Raw genomic sequence first — 17,079 nt, 5'->3', positions numbered from 1 at the left:
TTGCAGTTAGACATCATTTTAAGGAGTGGAGGGGTGCAGGGTGTTGGGAAGGTAGGGAAGGAGTTGCTGGATGTAGAGAACCCTCATGGCTCTCACCCAGTTGGGCTCGGCAGCCTGACACTGGCTGGGCCATCTTTGGGCCGCGCTGGTATTTGCCTGGGACTTCGCCCCCATCAGACAGTTTGAAACCCCCAGTTCTTCTTGCCGTCTCCTCCCCCTAGAGCCGCTTTATCAGTCCTGGCCTCCACAAACCCAAGCTCAGTGACTCCAGTTAACTGATGGGGTGGAAGTAGACCTGGATTTGGAGAAGACCTTTGATCTCAGAGGAGTCCACTTGGCCTCAGTTTTCTCGGCAGGAAAATGGGCTGATTCCATTTTCCGTGAATGTTATAAAGGATTTTGTGGATTGCAAAGCAGTCTGCAAATGCCCATAATTAATTATTGTCTGGATTCTAAAACCTCCCTTCCTCCTTGATCTGCACCCTCTGCCCTCTTCGGGTTCTGGGGTGTCTGTTGGGGTCCCACTCTGGGTCCTATTAGCAGCAGCAGGGGGCTGAACAGGCCTGGAGGAGAAGCCAGGGACCCCAAAGCAGGGGCTATGCTGTCACACTCAGGGAGGTGGGGAGCCAGAGCTGGAAAACCCAAACCCCACAGGGTGGTTTTTCCTCCACTGGTGATCTGAGCCCACGAGGGAGGGTCTAAAGGAGAAAAGGGCTCAGGTTGAATTTGAGGGAACTGCAGCCTCTGGGTGTGGCATGGAGAAAAATTCTTCCCAGTTTCATAGAGGGGCCTGTCCTGCAGAATCCCCCACCCTGCAGCTGCCCGGCCCCTTCCCACAGTGTGGTGAGGTGTGTGTCTCTTGGCCCATCACACCTCCCACAACCCCAAGGGACCTCCCTTCCCACCCACGCACAAGCCAAAGCTCCGAGCAGAACGACCCTCAGAAACCCCATTGGGGGCCTTGCCTTGAGCCCAGCCCTGGAGCCCACGGAAGGGTTAAACACTGCACACCTGCCTCTGGCAGTTCTTTGCAACCCAGATGTTCCCAGCCCCTTGGCCCTTTGTAGTCTCTGGACAAGGGGGATCTTGAGATCATCTGGACCAGCCCCCTGCCTGCCCAGGGACCCCCTGCAGCTTCTGTGCTGACTGCCAGCCCCGCTTGGATGTCCTCCTGTGACCTTCCAGCGTTGGCAGCTCTGAACTTTGCAGCCTGGGCCGGCATATGTCCTGGGGGTGCCACTTGCCTCCCCACCTCACAAAGGGCTGAGGGCACAGCATGTGTGTGACTGGCTCCCATCAGCTACAACAGCCAGGAGGGGCACTTCCCTGGTGGTCCAGTTGCTAAGACTCTTGAGGTCCCAATGCAGGAGGCCCAGGTTCAATCCCTGATCAGGGAACTAGATCCCACATGCTGCACCTAAGGATCCCGCATGCCACAAGGAAGAGTGCAGATCCTGAGTGCTGCCACTAAGACCCAGTGTATAAATAAATAATAAATATTATAAGACTCAAATAAATAAATACTAAATGTTAAAAAACAGCCAGAGGACAAGCAGGAAGGGGGCACCGTCCCAGCTCGGTCCCCTGCAGACCCCTTGCCTGTGGACTCCCCCTCACAGCCCCGAGCCCCCCTCGGTGCCTCTGCCCTTGGACTCCCCCTGACTCCACGTCCTCGCTTTCTCACTCTCCTCCTGGATGGGAGGCAGCGCTGAGAAAGCTGCCTCCTGTGGGCCTCCTCTGTGGCCATTTGAGATTCAGCCGCCAATTCTGGTCCTTCTTTTGGGGGACTCTTTATGGGCTTCCCCATAAAGTTCCCCCGCAGCTGCTCTGGAAGCTCTCAGCCTGTCTCCATCCTGGTGGCCCCTGGTCCCCTTCTCACAGCCTCCTCTGACCAGCTGGCCCTCCCCACTGCCTCCTTAAGGGGACAGTGCCTGGGGAGTCGGCAGAGCAGGGTACCCCACTTGGCTTCAGGGACTGAAGCTTCTCCTCCCTTGGTGAGCGGCCAGACCCTCACCCACTGGAGCCCCCTCGTCCCCCAGCAGATGCTTCTGGGCTCCCAGCACCACGGTCATCTGTCCTGGTGTCCTGACGCCACACTCACCCGTGTGCATGTGTGTGGGTGTCCCTGATTGTGTGCATGCATGTATGTGCGTGCACACGCCCCCCTGCATGGTCCTGTTTCTGGGTCAGAGACGGAGGCAAGGCCCAGGCCTGAGAGCGGTGGGTGGAGTTTCTGTGTTCCAACCACCTCTTGTCCTGAGGATGCAGCTCACGCTGTGCCCAGCTCGCTCCTGACCTCCGCAGGAGGTGCTGGAACCACTGCCTCCGGAGGGCTGGTGGATAAACTTCCCTGGCCCCTCAGGTGGGATGACGCAGGTGTGGGTCCCACTTGGCTCCCCCAGCTTCCGCAGCAGGACTGAGCTACCGTCGACCGTGGTGGTGGGCATGTGCGCCCCTGCCCTGGAGTTGGTTCTCGAAGCCTTGTCTCCTGGTCTGCTTCTGGGGTTTCCATGCTAAGACAGCACTCGAGCCTGTACAGCCTCCCCTGCTTCTTGCTCCTTTCTGTTTCCAGCCCAGCTCCTCCCCTGGGGCTGAGACACGAGGCTGCCCAGTCCCACCGCCGCACCTCTGCTCAGGCTGTAGCCTGCTCACGGAGTCCTCCGTCTGCATGGTTTGCCCACAGCCCTTCTCCCTACAATTCACCCTCTTACGAGAGCTGCCCTTATTCCCTGGGCCCCACGACCCACACCCTTCTAAGTCCTCTCCTAGCCTCAGGGGCCCCCTAGGGCCCCATCCCTGGCAGATGTGAGGGTGCCATCGGTGCCCCAGCCACACAGTGGCCCTAAAGGCTGAAAGTGGCTTCTGTTTCTTTGGGATGCCCTCCCAAGCCAGCCCTGGCACACACAAGGCCTTCACAAGTGCTGGTTGAAAGATAAATAATATAATTTACACCAGCCACCCCCATCTCCCAGCCCCAGCCCCCAAAGTCCTGCTCTGGCTGTCCAGTCCCTCTGGATGTGGCTGGCTCTTTACCTGGGGTGTAAGCGGCCAGCTGGCTGGTGCTCTGGGAACTCAGGGCAGGGAGGGGCCAGCACCCCACCCCCTTCTATTTTGGCTTAGCTAGTGATGCCATCCCAGAGGTCATCCAAGGGCCACAGGGCCCCTTTGGCCAGCAGAGGGGTTGGGTCCCAGAGGCCGGGTCACTGAAGCCAGTGGGCTGGGTGGCCCCGGCATTCTCTGCCCCATTCAAAGGGAGGCTGGCTTTGGTGGGGGCACACACTGGCTTCTGTCACCCTCCCACATCCCCATCATCTCACAAAGGGGGGACACCTGGGGCAGGAGGCTAAGGACGGGGAGCCTGTGTGGGGTGGGCAGCAGTAAAGGTCCAAGGGTGTGAGGCAGCGAGGCGGGGCGTTTCTGGTGGCAGGGCCACGGGGTCAGATGACTGGTGTTTGGGAGGATTTGTTATGCAGCCTGATGTCTGAAGATGCCATCTGATTTCTAACAATGTCTCCAGGGCTTCTGACAACAGAGCCTTGGTTCCCAGTGGTGCAGTGCTGCTAAGGCCTGGAGGCATCCTCATGGTGGCCTGGATGCTGTGACGAGAGTTTCCCATGATGCCTGTGGGGCAGCGAATGGGCCCCTACAGTCTCTGAGGACATCCTGGGGTCTCCAGTGGGCTGTCACCTTGTGCTCTGAAGGGACTCGTGTGCAGCTTTGGATTCCCCACCGTCCAGCTCCCAGGCTGCGTGTCCAGTCCATTTCCCGGGGAAGATGGGGGCAGAGAGAAGCCAGAGGCCCTGGGCCCAGCCCAGGCCTATAGGCTATTTTCCACTCATCTTGTGGCCCTGACTGCTGCCAAAGGCCTGGAACTTCTGCTCAGCTGGGGGTTGGGGAGGGGCCTCCCGGGCTCTCAGCGCCAGCTGAGCCTGGGGGTAGAGGGTGTGGGAGGGAGCTGGTCCCCTCCACAGACAGGGTGGCCGGCTAAGCCTGGCGGCCATCTCCCCAGCCGTAGATCTCGAGGGCTGGTCCGTGGCCCTCCAGCTCACACTGCTGTGGACTGCTTGATGCTGTGAAAGCTGACACGGGTGGGGGAGGTGGGGATGGACATGGCTCGAGCCACGCGGGCACGGATTGAGTGCTTGTCCTGCCAGCGGTGCCACCTCTTCCGGATGGCAGAGCGGACCTGTGGGTACACAGCAGAGCATAGGGTCTGAGCCCGGGTTTCAAACCCCCGCTCCCACCCCCACAAGCAGCCACCCAGGGAGCCACCTTGGAAGGGCAGCATTGACATCATCACCATTGTTGATTTGCGTATTTGTTAGGACAGTTTTCTCAAGCGTTATGAGGAAGGGGTGCCTTTTTCGAATCCACCCAAAGGTGCCATATTCCCTTGGCCATGAAGAATCTCTACTCTCAACCCACACATGTCTGCCCTCAACCTCCTGCCCTAGGGCTCAGCTTCCTGGTTTTACAACCCATTTCACAGACTCATTGATGAGACTGGAGTCCCAGCTTCTGACCCCCTATACCCACTGCTAAGAAGCGGGCTTGTTACCGCAGCAGCTGAGTGGCAAGTGGCAGGGACCCTCCCCGAACTCCCAACAATATCCCTATAGGGGCTGGTAGCCGGGAGGAGGGAGCCAGGGGAGAGAACCAGGAGAACGGAGTGGGGAGGACGGAGTTGGTGTGTGGCAGGCAGGAGGCAGCTACAGACAGCCTCTGGTCTCAGCAGGCCTCCCGCCGTCCTGAGTTCTGGGGCCCCGGGTCCTCACCTCGCTGTTGAGGAAGCAGTAGAACACAGACACGAAGAAGCCCTGGGGTGGAGGGAAGGCGGGTCAAGGGACTGGGGCAGGCGTGGCCTCACCCAGGCTCAGAGTCGCCCCCAACCTCCTGCCCTTCCAGGCCCCTGCCTGGGAGAATCCCCACCCAAAGAGGAACAGGGGACAGGCAGGGGGACAGGCCGGGGCTGGGAGGCTGGGTGGGGTGGGGGAGGGGTGGGTACCTGGAAAGATTCCAGGAAGGAGTTGAAGTAGATGAAGACGACCCTGGAGACCTCGTCCTCCCCAGGGTTCACGAAGAACAGCATGTACGTGATGCCCAGGAGGGGGAGCAGCACCAGAGTGGCCTTCACAGCCTTCCTGAGGGTGAGGGGTGGGAAGGAGGCCCAGAGTCACAGCCCACCCCAGGAAGGAACTGGAGCCTGGCACTTGGTGAACAGGACTGGGTCTGGGGGAAGGTTGTAGCACATCCTTGGAATGTCTGAGACAGGGGCGGAGCTGGGGTTTCAGGAGGGACTCTCAGGCCTGGGGGGAAACCCTGGGTCAGAGGTGGGGTCTTTGAAGCCCCCCACGAGTTGGGGAGGCAGGTCTGGTTACCTGTACTGAATGGTCTCAGAGGTGGTGGATGCCCGGAGTTTGGTCATGAGGATGCGGACGATGTTGAAAAGGAAGATGAAATTGATCTGTAATTTGACACACAGTGGAATGGCCTGGGCATGGTGTGTGCAACATGCTGGTGGGAAGGTGGGGGACAGGACAGGGACTCAGCTGTCCTGGGTCTGGCCTCTGCCACCCTGCTGCTCTCCCTCTATCTGTGTGAGCCCAGCACAAGCCTGGCCCCGTGCCCCCTACCTCTAGGCAGAGGAAGACTTTCAGTCCATGGTAAGTACTGCTGGCCTCTCCCCACTGAGCCCCGCCCCCACCGCCCTCCTACCCAGGTTCTTACCAGCAGGACCAAGATCATCGGGCCCTGGTAGATGTAGTCAGTGTACACCCCAGGCCTTTTGCCAAACCAGCACCTGGAAGGCCACAGAAATAAGAGGAGAAGGGTCGTCTGGATCCAGTTCAGTAGCATGAGGGAGGAGCCGCACTGGGCCGGGGAGGAACTGGGGCCAAAAGCCAGGATCTGGGTGCCCCGCTTCTAACCCGGGCAGAAGGTCAAGATCCCACCACAACGCCTCAGTTATTCCATCTGCAGAATGGACAGCATCCTTTGAGATGTAAAGCTGGAATTGGGCACTGTGGCAGGGAGGGGGATTGTGGGAAAGCCCGCTGAATAGAATAGGCATGGGCCCAACACACACAGTCCCCACTGTAGCTCTGGCACATGCCCAAAAGGGGACCTTCCCTGTACCTGTCATGCAGTCACTCCCCACCCCAGTAGCTAACACCTGCCACGAGAGGCAGAGTTGCTTTGCATTTTTGTGATGTCACCTCCAGCAAGAGCTAGGGCGGTCTGGGGAATGGGTTGGTGTGGGGCACATCGGAAAGTCCTAGATCCTTGTGCAGAGACGCTACACTGTCATCACGAGAGTCCACAGTAGCTAGAAATCATGATGCTTCCATAAACAGGAAACTGAAACCTCTTGACTTTTTCAAGGTTGGAGACAAGTTCAAGTTTTCAAAAGGACCAAAGGCAAACTGTCCTGGGGCCAGGTCCAGTCCTTGGCCCTGGGGTCTGCAGGTTCTCTCAGGTCTCCTACCTGCATCCCTTCTGATGCAGTGCCAGCATCTTACCACAAGGTGGAGCTCCAGAGACGCTCAGACGGACTTTCCGCCAAACTCAGCCATCCTTTTGGCTCCAAGATGTGCCCAGATGCACACACTGGGCAGCTTTTTGAAACCCGTCCTCTCTTCCCTGTACTCACCTGCATACCTTCAGGCACAGGATTTACAATGCTCCTGCTCTGGGACCCAGGTCGCCATCCTGGGAATCACTGCCAGGCCCCTAGTTCTGTCAACTGCCCTCGACGCCCAGCCCAGGCCCCCACCCCACCAGTTACGCAAGTACAGAGAGAGCCACAGCCAGGCTGGGCCGGAGTCAGGAAGGATCACCTTGATAAATGTGTATATAATTTTCCAGGCTCCTTGTCAGGGTTGGACAGGAACAGTCACGGTGATGGAGGCAGCCTGGAACCCCAGTCAGACAGTGGGTTCCTGAGGACACTTTGACAAAGAAGATTCTGGCACATCCCCTGGCCTTCTCAAAGTCCACTTTTTCTGCCTCTCTCTTACAGTGGTTCTTAAGTTTAGCTTCATATTAGAATCACCTGGGCAGGTTTAAAAACTCCTGGTGCCCAGATGACACTTCAGACCAATGACATCCAACTCTCTGGAGGGCAAGACTGGCCATCAGTACTTTTTAAAGCTTCCCAGGTGATTCTAATGTGAGTCAAGGCTGAAAACCACAGCACCAGAAGTGAAGTTTTCAGGGGCAACTGGGAACACCTGCTTCTATTTAAGTACAGCTCAAGACTTGAAAGATGGAAGGAATCTCTGAGATTGGATCAGTTTCTATTAAATCCACATAACCTTTTGCTAAAACATGTCTTTATTAATAGAAAACATTTATACGCATTTCCTATGTGTCAGACTCTATTCTAAATGCTTGATATATATATATATATATATATATATATATATTAATTCATGTCATTCCCCTAACAACTCTTTGAGGGAAGGCACTATTATGAGGATGCCCATTTTGCAGATGAGAAAACTGAGGCACATTATAGGAACTGCCCCAAGGTCATAAAGCTACCTAGTGATGGAGTCACAATTCATAACCTGGGTGGTTTGGCTCCAGGGACTTCCAGTAACCTTTAGTCTGTTCTGCTTGTCATGAAAGCCGAGACAGGTAAAGAGCCTGTCCTGTTGACAGCCTCAACCCACCTGTCCAGCCCCACCTCAGGCAGAGCATTGCTAGGGATCCACAGATTGAGTCTGACCTCCAGGAGCCTCCCCACATGGATAAAGAAATTGTGGCCCTGATGGGGAAGCTGACACAGCTGAAGGTCCTTGGGGAGGGTCAGGCATAGCTGGGCTGGGAACCTGGGCCTTGGGGCTCAGGGGGCCCTGAGGGCAGTGAAGAGGAGGTGACTTACTTCTCATTGTCGTAGTACAGCTTCCCAATGGCCCAGGCCACAATGATGGGGAAAGGCACACCTGGGGGGAGACCGGTGTCAGAGGACCTGTCAGTGGAGTCTGCGGGATGCAGACCTGGAAGACCCCAGCACAGCCCAGGGCCTGGAGGTGGGCAGGGGTCTCCCAGGTACTCACTGGCTCATCACGCCTCCTTTGAAATGTTCCCACTGTCCCTGACCCCAGGTAGGGACGGAGGGCTGTGTGCACACCCCACCACCCTCACCTGGCCTGACCCGGGCCTGGGTTGGGGGAGGACGGCCCAGTCGGGGCAGGGGGCTGGCCGCTCACCCCAGCCGATGCAGATAAACATCCACTTGCGCAGCCGGTCTGTGGAGTACGTGAGCACGATGGCCGTGTGCAGGTAGCAGCCCTCGCCGAACATCCAGAAGAAGTTGGTCACGTGGAAGTAGTTGTAGGCGGCTGTCACCAGCCTGCACCAGCCCTGCCGCCCACCCCATCGGAGGTGATGATTAACCAAGGCGGGTGGGGATGCGAGGAAACAGCAGCCCACCCTGGGCCTGGGGCCTCCTCCGGGCAGGATGGGGGCACCCCTGGGATCCACTCTGGCACTATGGGCTCCAAGGCCTGGTTCCCGTCCCTGCTCCTCCAGGGCCGCCCCACCCAGACCCTTCCTCTGACCCTGGGCCTGCCCCCCCAGGACACACCACGTTGCTCTGATGGACTTCGGGGCTCATGGTGAGCTGGACCACGAACCACGTGGCATTGCGCAGGATGAAGGCTGAGATGAGGTTCCAGTGGATGATGTTTCTCAGGCACCGGATGCTCCTGGGGGCAGCAGAGGCGGGTGGGTGACAGGAGGCAGAGGAGGAGGGAGAAGATGAGGGATCGGCCGCCAGCATCACTCCAGCCCAGATGTATGGAGGGGCAGCTGAGGCTCCGAGCAGGGGGAGGTGGCTAACCCCACTTCACACTGGGAGGTGGCATCAGAGGCTCTCTTTACATCACAGGTCCCTTCCTAATTGTGGCCTGCCCAGACCTAAGCAGGGGCTTCCCTGATAGCTCAGTTGGTAAAGAATCCACCTGCAATACAGGAGACCCCAGTTCGATTCAGATCAGGAAGATCCGCTAGAGAAGGGATAGGCTACCCACTCCAGTATTCTTGGGCTTCCCTTCTGGCTCAGCTGGTAAAGAATCTACCCGCAAGACGGGAGACCTGGATTTGATCCCTGGGTTGGAAAGATCCCCTGGAGAAGGGAAAGACTACTTTCCTTCCACTCCAGTTTTCTGGCCTGGAGAATTCCACGGACTGTAGTCCATGGGGTCACAAAGAGCCGGACACGACTGAGCGACTTTCCCTTCATGTCACCTCAGACCTAAGCTCTGGGACGGAGCTTGCCACATGGCCAGCGCTGAAGGGACCAGGGGCTGCTTGCCAACTGGAATGCCCTTCTCCCACGGGCATCCCTCTCTCCTTGTAGCTCCAGGTTTGAGGCTCAGCCTCCAGCGAGATGGCTCCCTCCCAGTTCAGCCCTGATGCTCAGCCCATTCTCACCCCCCATTCCTGGCACAGACCCAGCCAGTGCTTCCACCTGCATCCTTGGCAGTCGTGCTGGGCCCAGGCAGGTTCAAACCCAAAGGTGGGGCTCCACCTTCCTAGTCAGCCAAATGCGTGCAGCAGTCCAGACTGAGTGGGTGACTCCAGGAGAGCCTGGGCTTTGGCCAACCCCTTCCCCTCTCATGACCCCAGTCACTGGCAGGGGTACAGAAGTGACCCTGCCAGATGCTCCAAGAGACCTGGGACATCTGTATTTGTCACCTTGTCCCATGAAGTGAGGGGGCAGGACTCCCCTTTCCCAGCAGCCCCCACCCAAACTGCCTCTTGTTATCTTACTTCTCTGCCCCGCTCAAGGCCCAGGGGGCTGGGCGGGGGGCAGTGCCAGGGCCTCCTCACCTGAGCCGCAGAAAGAGGACAAAGGCCACCAGGAGGGCCGCCAGGGAGATGCAGTGGCCTAGGTAGTTGATGATGACAGCGATGTGGTAGTGCACCTTGCTCTTCTTCTGAGGTAAGAGAGAGGGGAAGGGCAGAGGTGAGACCCCGGCACCACTGCACCCCCACCCACGGGCGGTGCCAGGACAGCCACACCCCCGGGTGCCTGTGATGATGACAGTTAGCCCTTCCTGAGCCTGCTAGCATCAGGCGTGGCCCTAGAGCAGTGCCGCCCCATCTGAGTCTTGTCTGTCCCCAAATCCCATGCTCTGTGTGCTGCTCTGGGCTGTGGGGAAAATATCAGTTAATGTGAAATCTCCACCTACCAGAGGCTTCCCCACCCCGCGTGCACAAACGTGCGTGCACAGATCACAGCTGCGTTCTCACACTCACGTCTCCATCCAGTCCCAACACTTGCGGGTGCAGACCCCAAGCCCCAGGACTCCTCCTATTCGGAGTCGAGTCACCATCCTCTCCATCACCCCTAAACCCCTCCCGCCGCAATTCAAGCCCGCTCCTATCAGCGACCGGGGGGAAGGCAGTCGCTGTGGACTAGCATCCACAGAATCACTTGAAACCTTAAAAAACATCTCTAGGCACCATAACTTGCTTCCTGGGTTGGCCCCAGAGGTCTGCTCCAAGTCACTGGGGTCCCCTCTCAGGACTAAAACGAAGTTCCCTATGTTATTACTTAATTCATTTCATTCACACCACAGCCCCCTTTTCAATTGCTGTACACTCCCTGAGCATTGAAGCCTTCCTGTTTACAGAGTATTTTCATATCACCACAGCCCCCTTTCCAATTGCCGTACACTCCCTGAGCGTTGAAGCCTTCCTGTTTACAGAGTATTTTCATATCTGTCATCCTGTCAAACCCTCAGGGCAATGCCGGGGAAGAACTGGTAGGAGGTCTGTATATTATTTTGCAGAAAAACAGGCCTAGAAATACATGGACTTGTTCGAGGTCTCTCAACTTCAAACCACCTCTCACCTTCACGCACAGATTGGCAAGGTGCTGAGGCAGCAAATGGGTCCCCACCCATGATAGGGCTCCCCATCGGTGGTCCTCAGTGCCCAGCGTCTGCAGACTGCTGACCCTGCGAGAGCAAGGGCCCCTTTCACCCTTTTCTAGGTCCCAAGAGGAAAGAGGCTAGAAACCAGAGCATGGCACAGTGGGGCCCCGGGACGGTGTGTCAAGTGCAGGAGGAAAAAATGGGTGTTGGAAAGTGAAAGTCGCTCTGTCGTGTCCAACTCTTTGCAACCCCAAGGACTATACAGCCCATGGAAATCTCCAGGCCAGAATACTGGAGTGGGTAGCCTTTCCCTTTTCCAGGGGATCTTCCCAACCCAGGGATTGAACCCAGGTCTCCCGCATTGCAGGCAGATTCTTTACCGCCTTTCCGGAGAGGGGATTGCTGTTAACCTCTCCCTCCCTCACCCTTCCCAGGTTCTGGGGTGGGGCCTGGACATTATGAGGCATAGAAACCAGCAAATACTGAGAAAAAGACGAGCCCAAAGGAAGACTTCTTCGCCCTTTTGAAGCCACCAGAGCTCCTCCTGACTCTCCCTGGACCCTCTTGTTGGAATTCCAGAATCCATGGGCGTCAGACCTAATCCCAAGGGATCAACTCCAGCTGTACCCATTTTCCAGATGAGAAGATTGAGGCCCAAACTCCCCCCCCACCCACCCAAGGACGAGGGTACCTCTGCAGCAAGATACCTAGCAGGCATTCAAGAAGGGGTGAAGCCCTCCCTGCCCTGCTCTCCCCAGCCCCTTCTGCACTGAAGGAGCACCCTCACCGAAGAAGGGGCTGGGCAGCTGTTCTAGGGGCTGGTTTTCCTGGAAGAGGTTTTCAGGAACATGACAGATCACATTACCAGCTCAGGCCCTGAAGGGCTGAGACCCACCAAGGTGAAAATGGATGGGGGTGGGCAGAGGGTATCCATTGCCATCATATAAATGCGCATGGGGCAGGGGGTCACATCTCTGAGTGCTTGGAGGTAGATGCCTATTCCACAGACTCCAGCAGATATGCACATATCCAGGCTGTCTGGAACTGATATTTAATTTCCTTTTATTAAATTTTCCACAAATCCATGCTGCAAAGCCCCTGGGTAAAGACAGCGTCTGCGGAGCCCAGAAAGGGTGACACCTCTGATACATGTACTGCCCAGGGAAGGGGGCAACCATGTCAGGGAGGCCCTTCACTGCCCCCTAGAGCAGGCTGGGCCAGAGTGCTTTGGCTTAGGGTGGGATGTGTCATTTATTAACCACCTACTGCATGCTGGGCACCATGCCAGGGGCTTTACAGACATCACTGCTTTTCTTTCTCACAACTGCCCTCTGAGACTGTTCTTCTGTCCCCATTTTTCCAGTTGAAGAGGGTGCATAATTGGCCCAGTGGCCAGGGCCAACATCAGCATCCAGGTCTCCCTGGCCTTACAGAACCTCCTTTCTGTCCCCGCAGTGTGTTCCTTGGGGGATAAGCATGGACTGCAAACAGAGCCAATGTCTTCATCCTGGACTCAGAATTCTTGGGGAGCTTCTACAGGGAGGTTGGGGGCTTATGAGGGGTTTTCTCCACTGAGGCTGAAAGGGGGAGAATTGGGCCAAACCATCCAGGTGCCACCTCTGCCTGACTCCTGGAGCTGGGCCAAGGAGGGCCCAGGCTGGGTTTGAGTCCTGCTTCCCACCTGCCACATCAGCCTAATGTAATGTGAGAAACAGCAAGGCAACGGGGGCGGGGGAGGGGGGTACAGTGCAGAGGGAGTCTGAGAAGACAGCTGGAGAGATGACAGGGTCACCATGAAAGATGGCCAGCATCACTGGGAGAAATGGCCCACCATCCCCAAAAGCTAGTCAGTGATACCCTGAGAGGTGTTCAAGTTCACCCAGAGAGAACAGCTGGCAACATCCTAGAGACACCCAGTGACACTCCAAGAGACCCTGATGACACCCTGAGAGATACCCTCCTGAGAGAAAGCCACCATTAACTGCAGAAGCAGCTGGGATGCCCAAAGGACAGGTGGACACAGCCAGTCCCTGGGGACCTGAGTGATACTCTGTCCTGTCCAGTTTGGGGACCTGAAGCTGGCAGGTACCCTGAGGAGGGTGGCACTGGGTGGAGGCCACTCTGCTGTGCCCGCACGACCAGACTCTCTGCAAGAAACCCCCGGTCCAGTGTCAGACCTGAACCGATGCCTTTTCGGGATGTGTGATGGGTTCTCTCTGCCAGGTGCCCACTGCCCCGGCCAAGTACCCTGTCTGCCCTCTCTCCCACCCCCTCCTGCCCCATTTTTGTGGCTCTTCCTCCCCACTGCCCTGGGTTTCCAGAGCTGCTCTCTGACTCCACCCCTGGGCCCTCCAGCCCCTTGCTCCCCAAACAGTGGTCTCCAGACCTGCAACATCAGCATCATCTAGGAGCTCACAGGAATCTTAAGAAATGCAGTCTGAAGCCCCACCCCAGACCCACTGAGTCAGAATCTTCATCTGAGCAAGTTCAACCAGGGCTTTTCAGAAGCCCTGGTTGAACCAACGCCCTCTGTGAGCCGTGAACGCCAGCCCACAAGCCTACACCCTCAGAGTCCCTTTCCTATCCCATCAAAGGGTGTCCCAGGATGTGCTGGAGTCCAGGGCAACCTGTGCTCAGGGTGTGTGCAAGTGACAAGGGAGGTGGGGGAGGGGATGTGGACGAGAGAGTTGTCTGGGGCAGTGGGGGTGGGGGGTGTCTGCACTGGAGGGAGACAAATGTGCGTGGGGGAGGGGGCAGGAGGTGCTGGGGGTGGGGTGGGTCAGTGTAGTGGCCGGCCCATGCTTCAAGCAAGCTCCCCAAGTTGGGGGTTGTCCCTGGTGGTGATGGCTGTGGGCAGGTCTCCGCCCTGGCCTGGCCTCTGCGCGCCCTCGCAAGTCCCATTTCACAGGCAGCCGTTCTGCGAATCCATTATCTGCAGTTCCCCCAGGGGCGGTGGCGCTTAATTAGAGCTGAGCCCGGCCCAGGGCTGAGAAACCGGCGGCTCCATTTAATTGGCGACTTTTCTCTTCCTCTTTGCAGTAGCTCCAGGAGGGGACGGGAATCCTGGGAGTGGCGAGGGGTCTGGCGAGGCTGGGGGCAGGCAGAAGAGGATGGCGTTTTCACTAATTAAATTAATCGATTACCCAGAGTGCTAGGCAAAGGGGCCAGCAGGGGCTGCCGCGGAAAGGGTGGGCGGGGCAAGCCGGGCGGGGGTGAGGGCTGCCACCAGACAAAGGGGGTGCCTGTGTCACCTATGAACTCATCCATGATCCCTCATCACCCCGCTCTCCAGGTGAACACTACAACCTCCCCGGAGCGCAGGTGATGAGAGCAAGAAGGGTGGCGGATGGATGGAGCGCCCTCTACAGGCCAAGGCTCAGGCGGACACCAGCCTCCCTCCCCTAGGCGGCAGAGATGGTACAGAATAGCTCTTCCGCCTTTTACACACCAGGAAGCTGAGGCTTACTGAGAGTTACCTGCCCAGGTACAGGTGCTGAAACCAGAATCCAAATCTCAAAGCTCCTGCCGCCAACAGCCTCGTGCTGTTCCCCTTATACTGCCAAAGAGGGGCGTGGTGAGAAGCTGGCGCTTCCTAATTCTTCTCCCCCCGAGCCCGCTGGTGGAGAGAGCTAGAGACTGAGCCCTGGCAGAAGGGATGGGGGCTGCAGGATGGAGAGAAGGAAAGGCTGAGGGCAGCTGACCTCTGCCCCTGAGTCTTTGAAGGGTGCTGGGAACAAGGCAGTTGCTGAGGGTCCCCCAACTAGAAGGTCAGCCAACTAGAAGGAAGGGGCTTAAATTAGAGCAGGAGAGATTTGGGGGGCCGTGAATGTCCTCTGACATTCAGGAAGCTTCCATGCAGGGGGCAGCGGGGGAGGTCGAAAGCAGCGGTGGCATCTCCAGCTTTGCAGACTCCAAGAAGGGGACAGACGCCTGCTCCTCTGGGGTGGAGGAGAGGTGTCTGTCCTCAGACAGGAGGTTGGTAACCTCTGATTGGAGACACTTGGTCAGCCTCAGGCTCTGCAGACCCAGTGCATGTGTGCGTGCTAAGTCGCTTCAGTCGTGTCTGACTCTTTGTGACCCCATGAACTGTAGCCTGCCAGGCTCCTCTGTCCATGGGATTTCCCAGGCAAGAATACTGGAGTGGGTTGCCATGCCCTCCTCCAGGGGATCTTCCCGACCCAGTGATCAAACCGAGTCTCCTGAGGCTCCTGCACTGCAGGTGGGTTCTTTGCACAGAGCCAGCAGGGAAGCCCTTAGGACAATTAAAGCGCAGGGTGGTACTGCACAGAGTACCATGGACCTGCATGCAGCCTGGTACTGCGCCCATGTACCACAACTACTGAAGCCTGTGCGCCCTAGAGCCTGTGCTCTGCAACAAGAAAGCAGCCCCAGAACACCACAACTAGGAAAAAAGCCCGCTGAGCAACGGAGATCCAGAGCAGCCAAAAATAAATAAATTTTAAGTTATTAAAAAAAAGATGGGATGGAGGGTCCACAAGGTCTCTTTCAATTTAGATCATTTAGGCACTAGAATTCTCCGAACTGCCACACCAATAGCCTGGGGCCTTTGGACAACTTGGGGCGTCTTCCATCTGCCCTTTGCCCACTTTTTCTTCCAGCTCCATGACCCCCACCTTCCTCAGCATCCACTGGAGGATGAAGATGCAGGTGAGGGGTCAGGGCTCAGAGGTGGCAGCAACAGCAGGGCAACAGACATGCCCGTGTGTCTGCCAAACGTCACCCTTGAAAGATTCTTCACAGCGGCGCTGTTTGTCATAACCAAAGACTGAGAACAAAGACGGGTTAACTAAGCTATCTGTACATCTGTACAGTGTGATATTATGCAAATGTGAAAAAAAGAATGAAGACGCTCTTTAGGCACTTACACGGAACAATCACCAAGATGGATGATTACGTGAAAAAAGCAAGGTGTCGAACATGTATAATCTACAAAGTTTGGGTGAAAAACACACAAAAAGGAATAAATCTACATAATTGCATGTCTGTGCAGAGACTGTCTCTGAAAGAATACTTAAGAAACTGGCAAAATGGTTACCGCTGGGCGGGGTAGAGGGAACCCAGTGACTCGGACTTGGCTGGGAGGGAGACTTTTCTGTTTTCCCATTTGTACCTTTTGAATTTTGTATTAGGTGTGAGCAGCATCTTTCTCAAAAATATTTAAATATTTAAAAGGCTCTTCAAGGGCTTTTTCCAGCTCCATGGCTCCCCCTACCCCCATCCTGGATCCTGAGGCGGGACCCTGGCCAGACCTGGATGTGTCGCTCAGGTGGGTGGGGAAGAACACAGATGAGAACCGGCTCCAGTGAGGAAGGAAGGAATGGAGGCTCAACTCACCGCTGTCAGAGCCCACCCGCTGCCCTCTCGGCTCATGCTCCCTCGGGCGTGCCTGCTCACGGCTGGCCTAGATCTGGCTCCCCAGTAGCCTTCTCTCTGCAGGCCATGGACACCAGCCTCTGGCTCCCCACCCTGTTGGGCCAGTAGCAGGCACAGAGCCGCGCCAGGGGCCCAGGCCCAGGCCTCAGTGGGCAGCTGGCTTGGAGCCTCACCTCCTCGCTGAGGATCTCTTGGCACTCGGAGTAGTTCACGCGGGCGGCCCACGTGCCATTGGCCAGGCACTCCCGGTAGCCGTTGTCTGGAAAAAGAAGGGCAAGTCAGAATGACCCCAGGCTCCTCTCCCAAAGAGGAGTAACCTGAGCGTCTATCTACCTGCCATTCGTATGTCCATCTACCCGTCCATCTGGGGCAGCCCAGGGGCCGGCTTGCTGGGGGGCCCTAGGTTGAAGCTGGGGAGAGGGGCTTTCTTATTATTTCCATCTTCCTCCTCTTTCTGCCATTGGCCCCCAACAGAGGTACAGTGGTGACCCCAAAGGCTGCCCATGGGGCCACGGCTGTGCCCACCCACGCTGGCACGATCACACCCATGGAACTGGCCCAGGGGCAGAGGCCTGACTGGCTCACTGGGCTGTCTCCTCGCAGGCCCCAGTGTGAGGCAGATTACACGGTGGGCGCCCTGCTGAGAAACCTCCCATTTTAGGCTCTCACATGGCAGCAAGGCTGAGGGTGAGTCCTGATGACTCAGTTCTCACTCTCGAGGCCGGGCGTGATGCGGAAGGTGTGTGGTGGCAGCTTGCGTGGCACGGTGCACTGACAGGCTTCGTAGGGCAGGACTCAC

General features: G+C 57.2%; 1 protein-coding gene across 1 annotated transcript in view; it reads right to left on the bottom strand.

The window, feature by feature from the left end:
* Positions 1-2,925: 2,925 nt before the first annotated feature.
* The window catches only part of CRHR1 (corticotropin releasing hormone receptor 1), a 54,589-nt gene continuing 40,435 nt past the window's right edge, over positions 2,926-17,079 (bottom strand). The window contains exons 4-13 of the mRNA XM_061392201.1: positions 16,454-16,539; positions 9,838-9,944; positions 8,591-8,711; positions 8,214-8,367; positions 7,886-7,946; positions 5,728-5,800; positions 5,379-5,464; positions 5,006-5,141; positions 4,776-4,817; positions 2,926-4,186 (exon numbers count right to left, since the gene is read on the bottom strand). Of these exons, the coding sequence (XP_061248185.1) occupies positions 4,046-4,186; positions 4,776-4,817; positions 5,006-5,141; positions 5,379-5,464; positions 5,728-5,800; positions 7,886-7,946; positions 8,214-8,367; positions 8,591-8,711; positions 9,838-9,944; positions 16,454-16,539 (1,007 nt within the window). The 3' untranslated portion in view covers positions 2,926-4,045. The remainder of the gene's footprint in view (positions 4,187-4,775; positions 4,818-5,005; positions 5,142-5,378; positions 5,465-5,727; positions 5,801-7,885; positions 7,947-8,213; positions 8,368-8,590; positions 8,712-9,837; positions 9,945-16,453; positions 16,540-17,079) is intronic.

The sequence above is a fragment of the Bos javanicus genome, chromosome 19, assembly GCF_032452875.1.
Source record: "Bos javanicus breed banteng chromosome 19, ARS-OSU_banteng_1.0, whole genome shotgun sequence".
Taxonomy (NCBI): Eukaryota; Metazoa; Chordata; class Mammalia; order Artiodactyla; family Bovidae; genus Bos; species Bos javanicus.
This window is presented reverse-complemented; position numbering and strand designations above follow the sequence as displayed.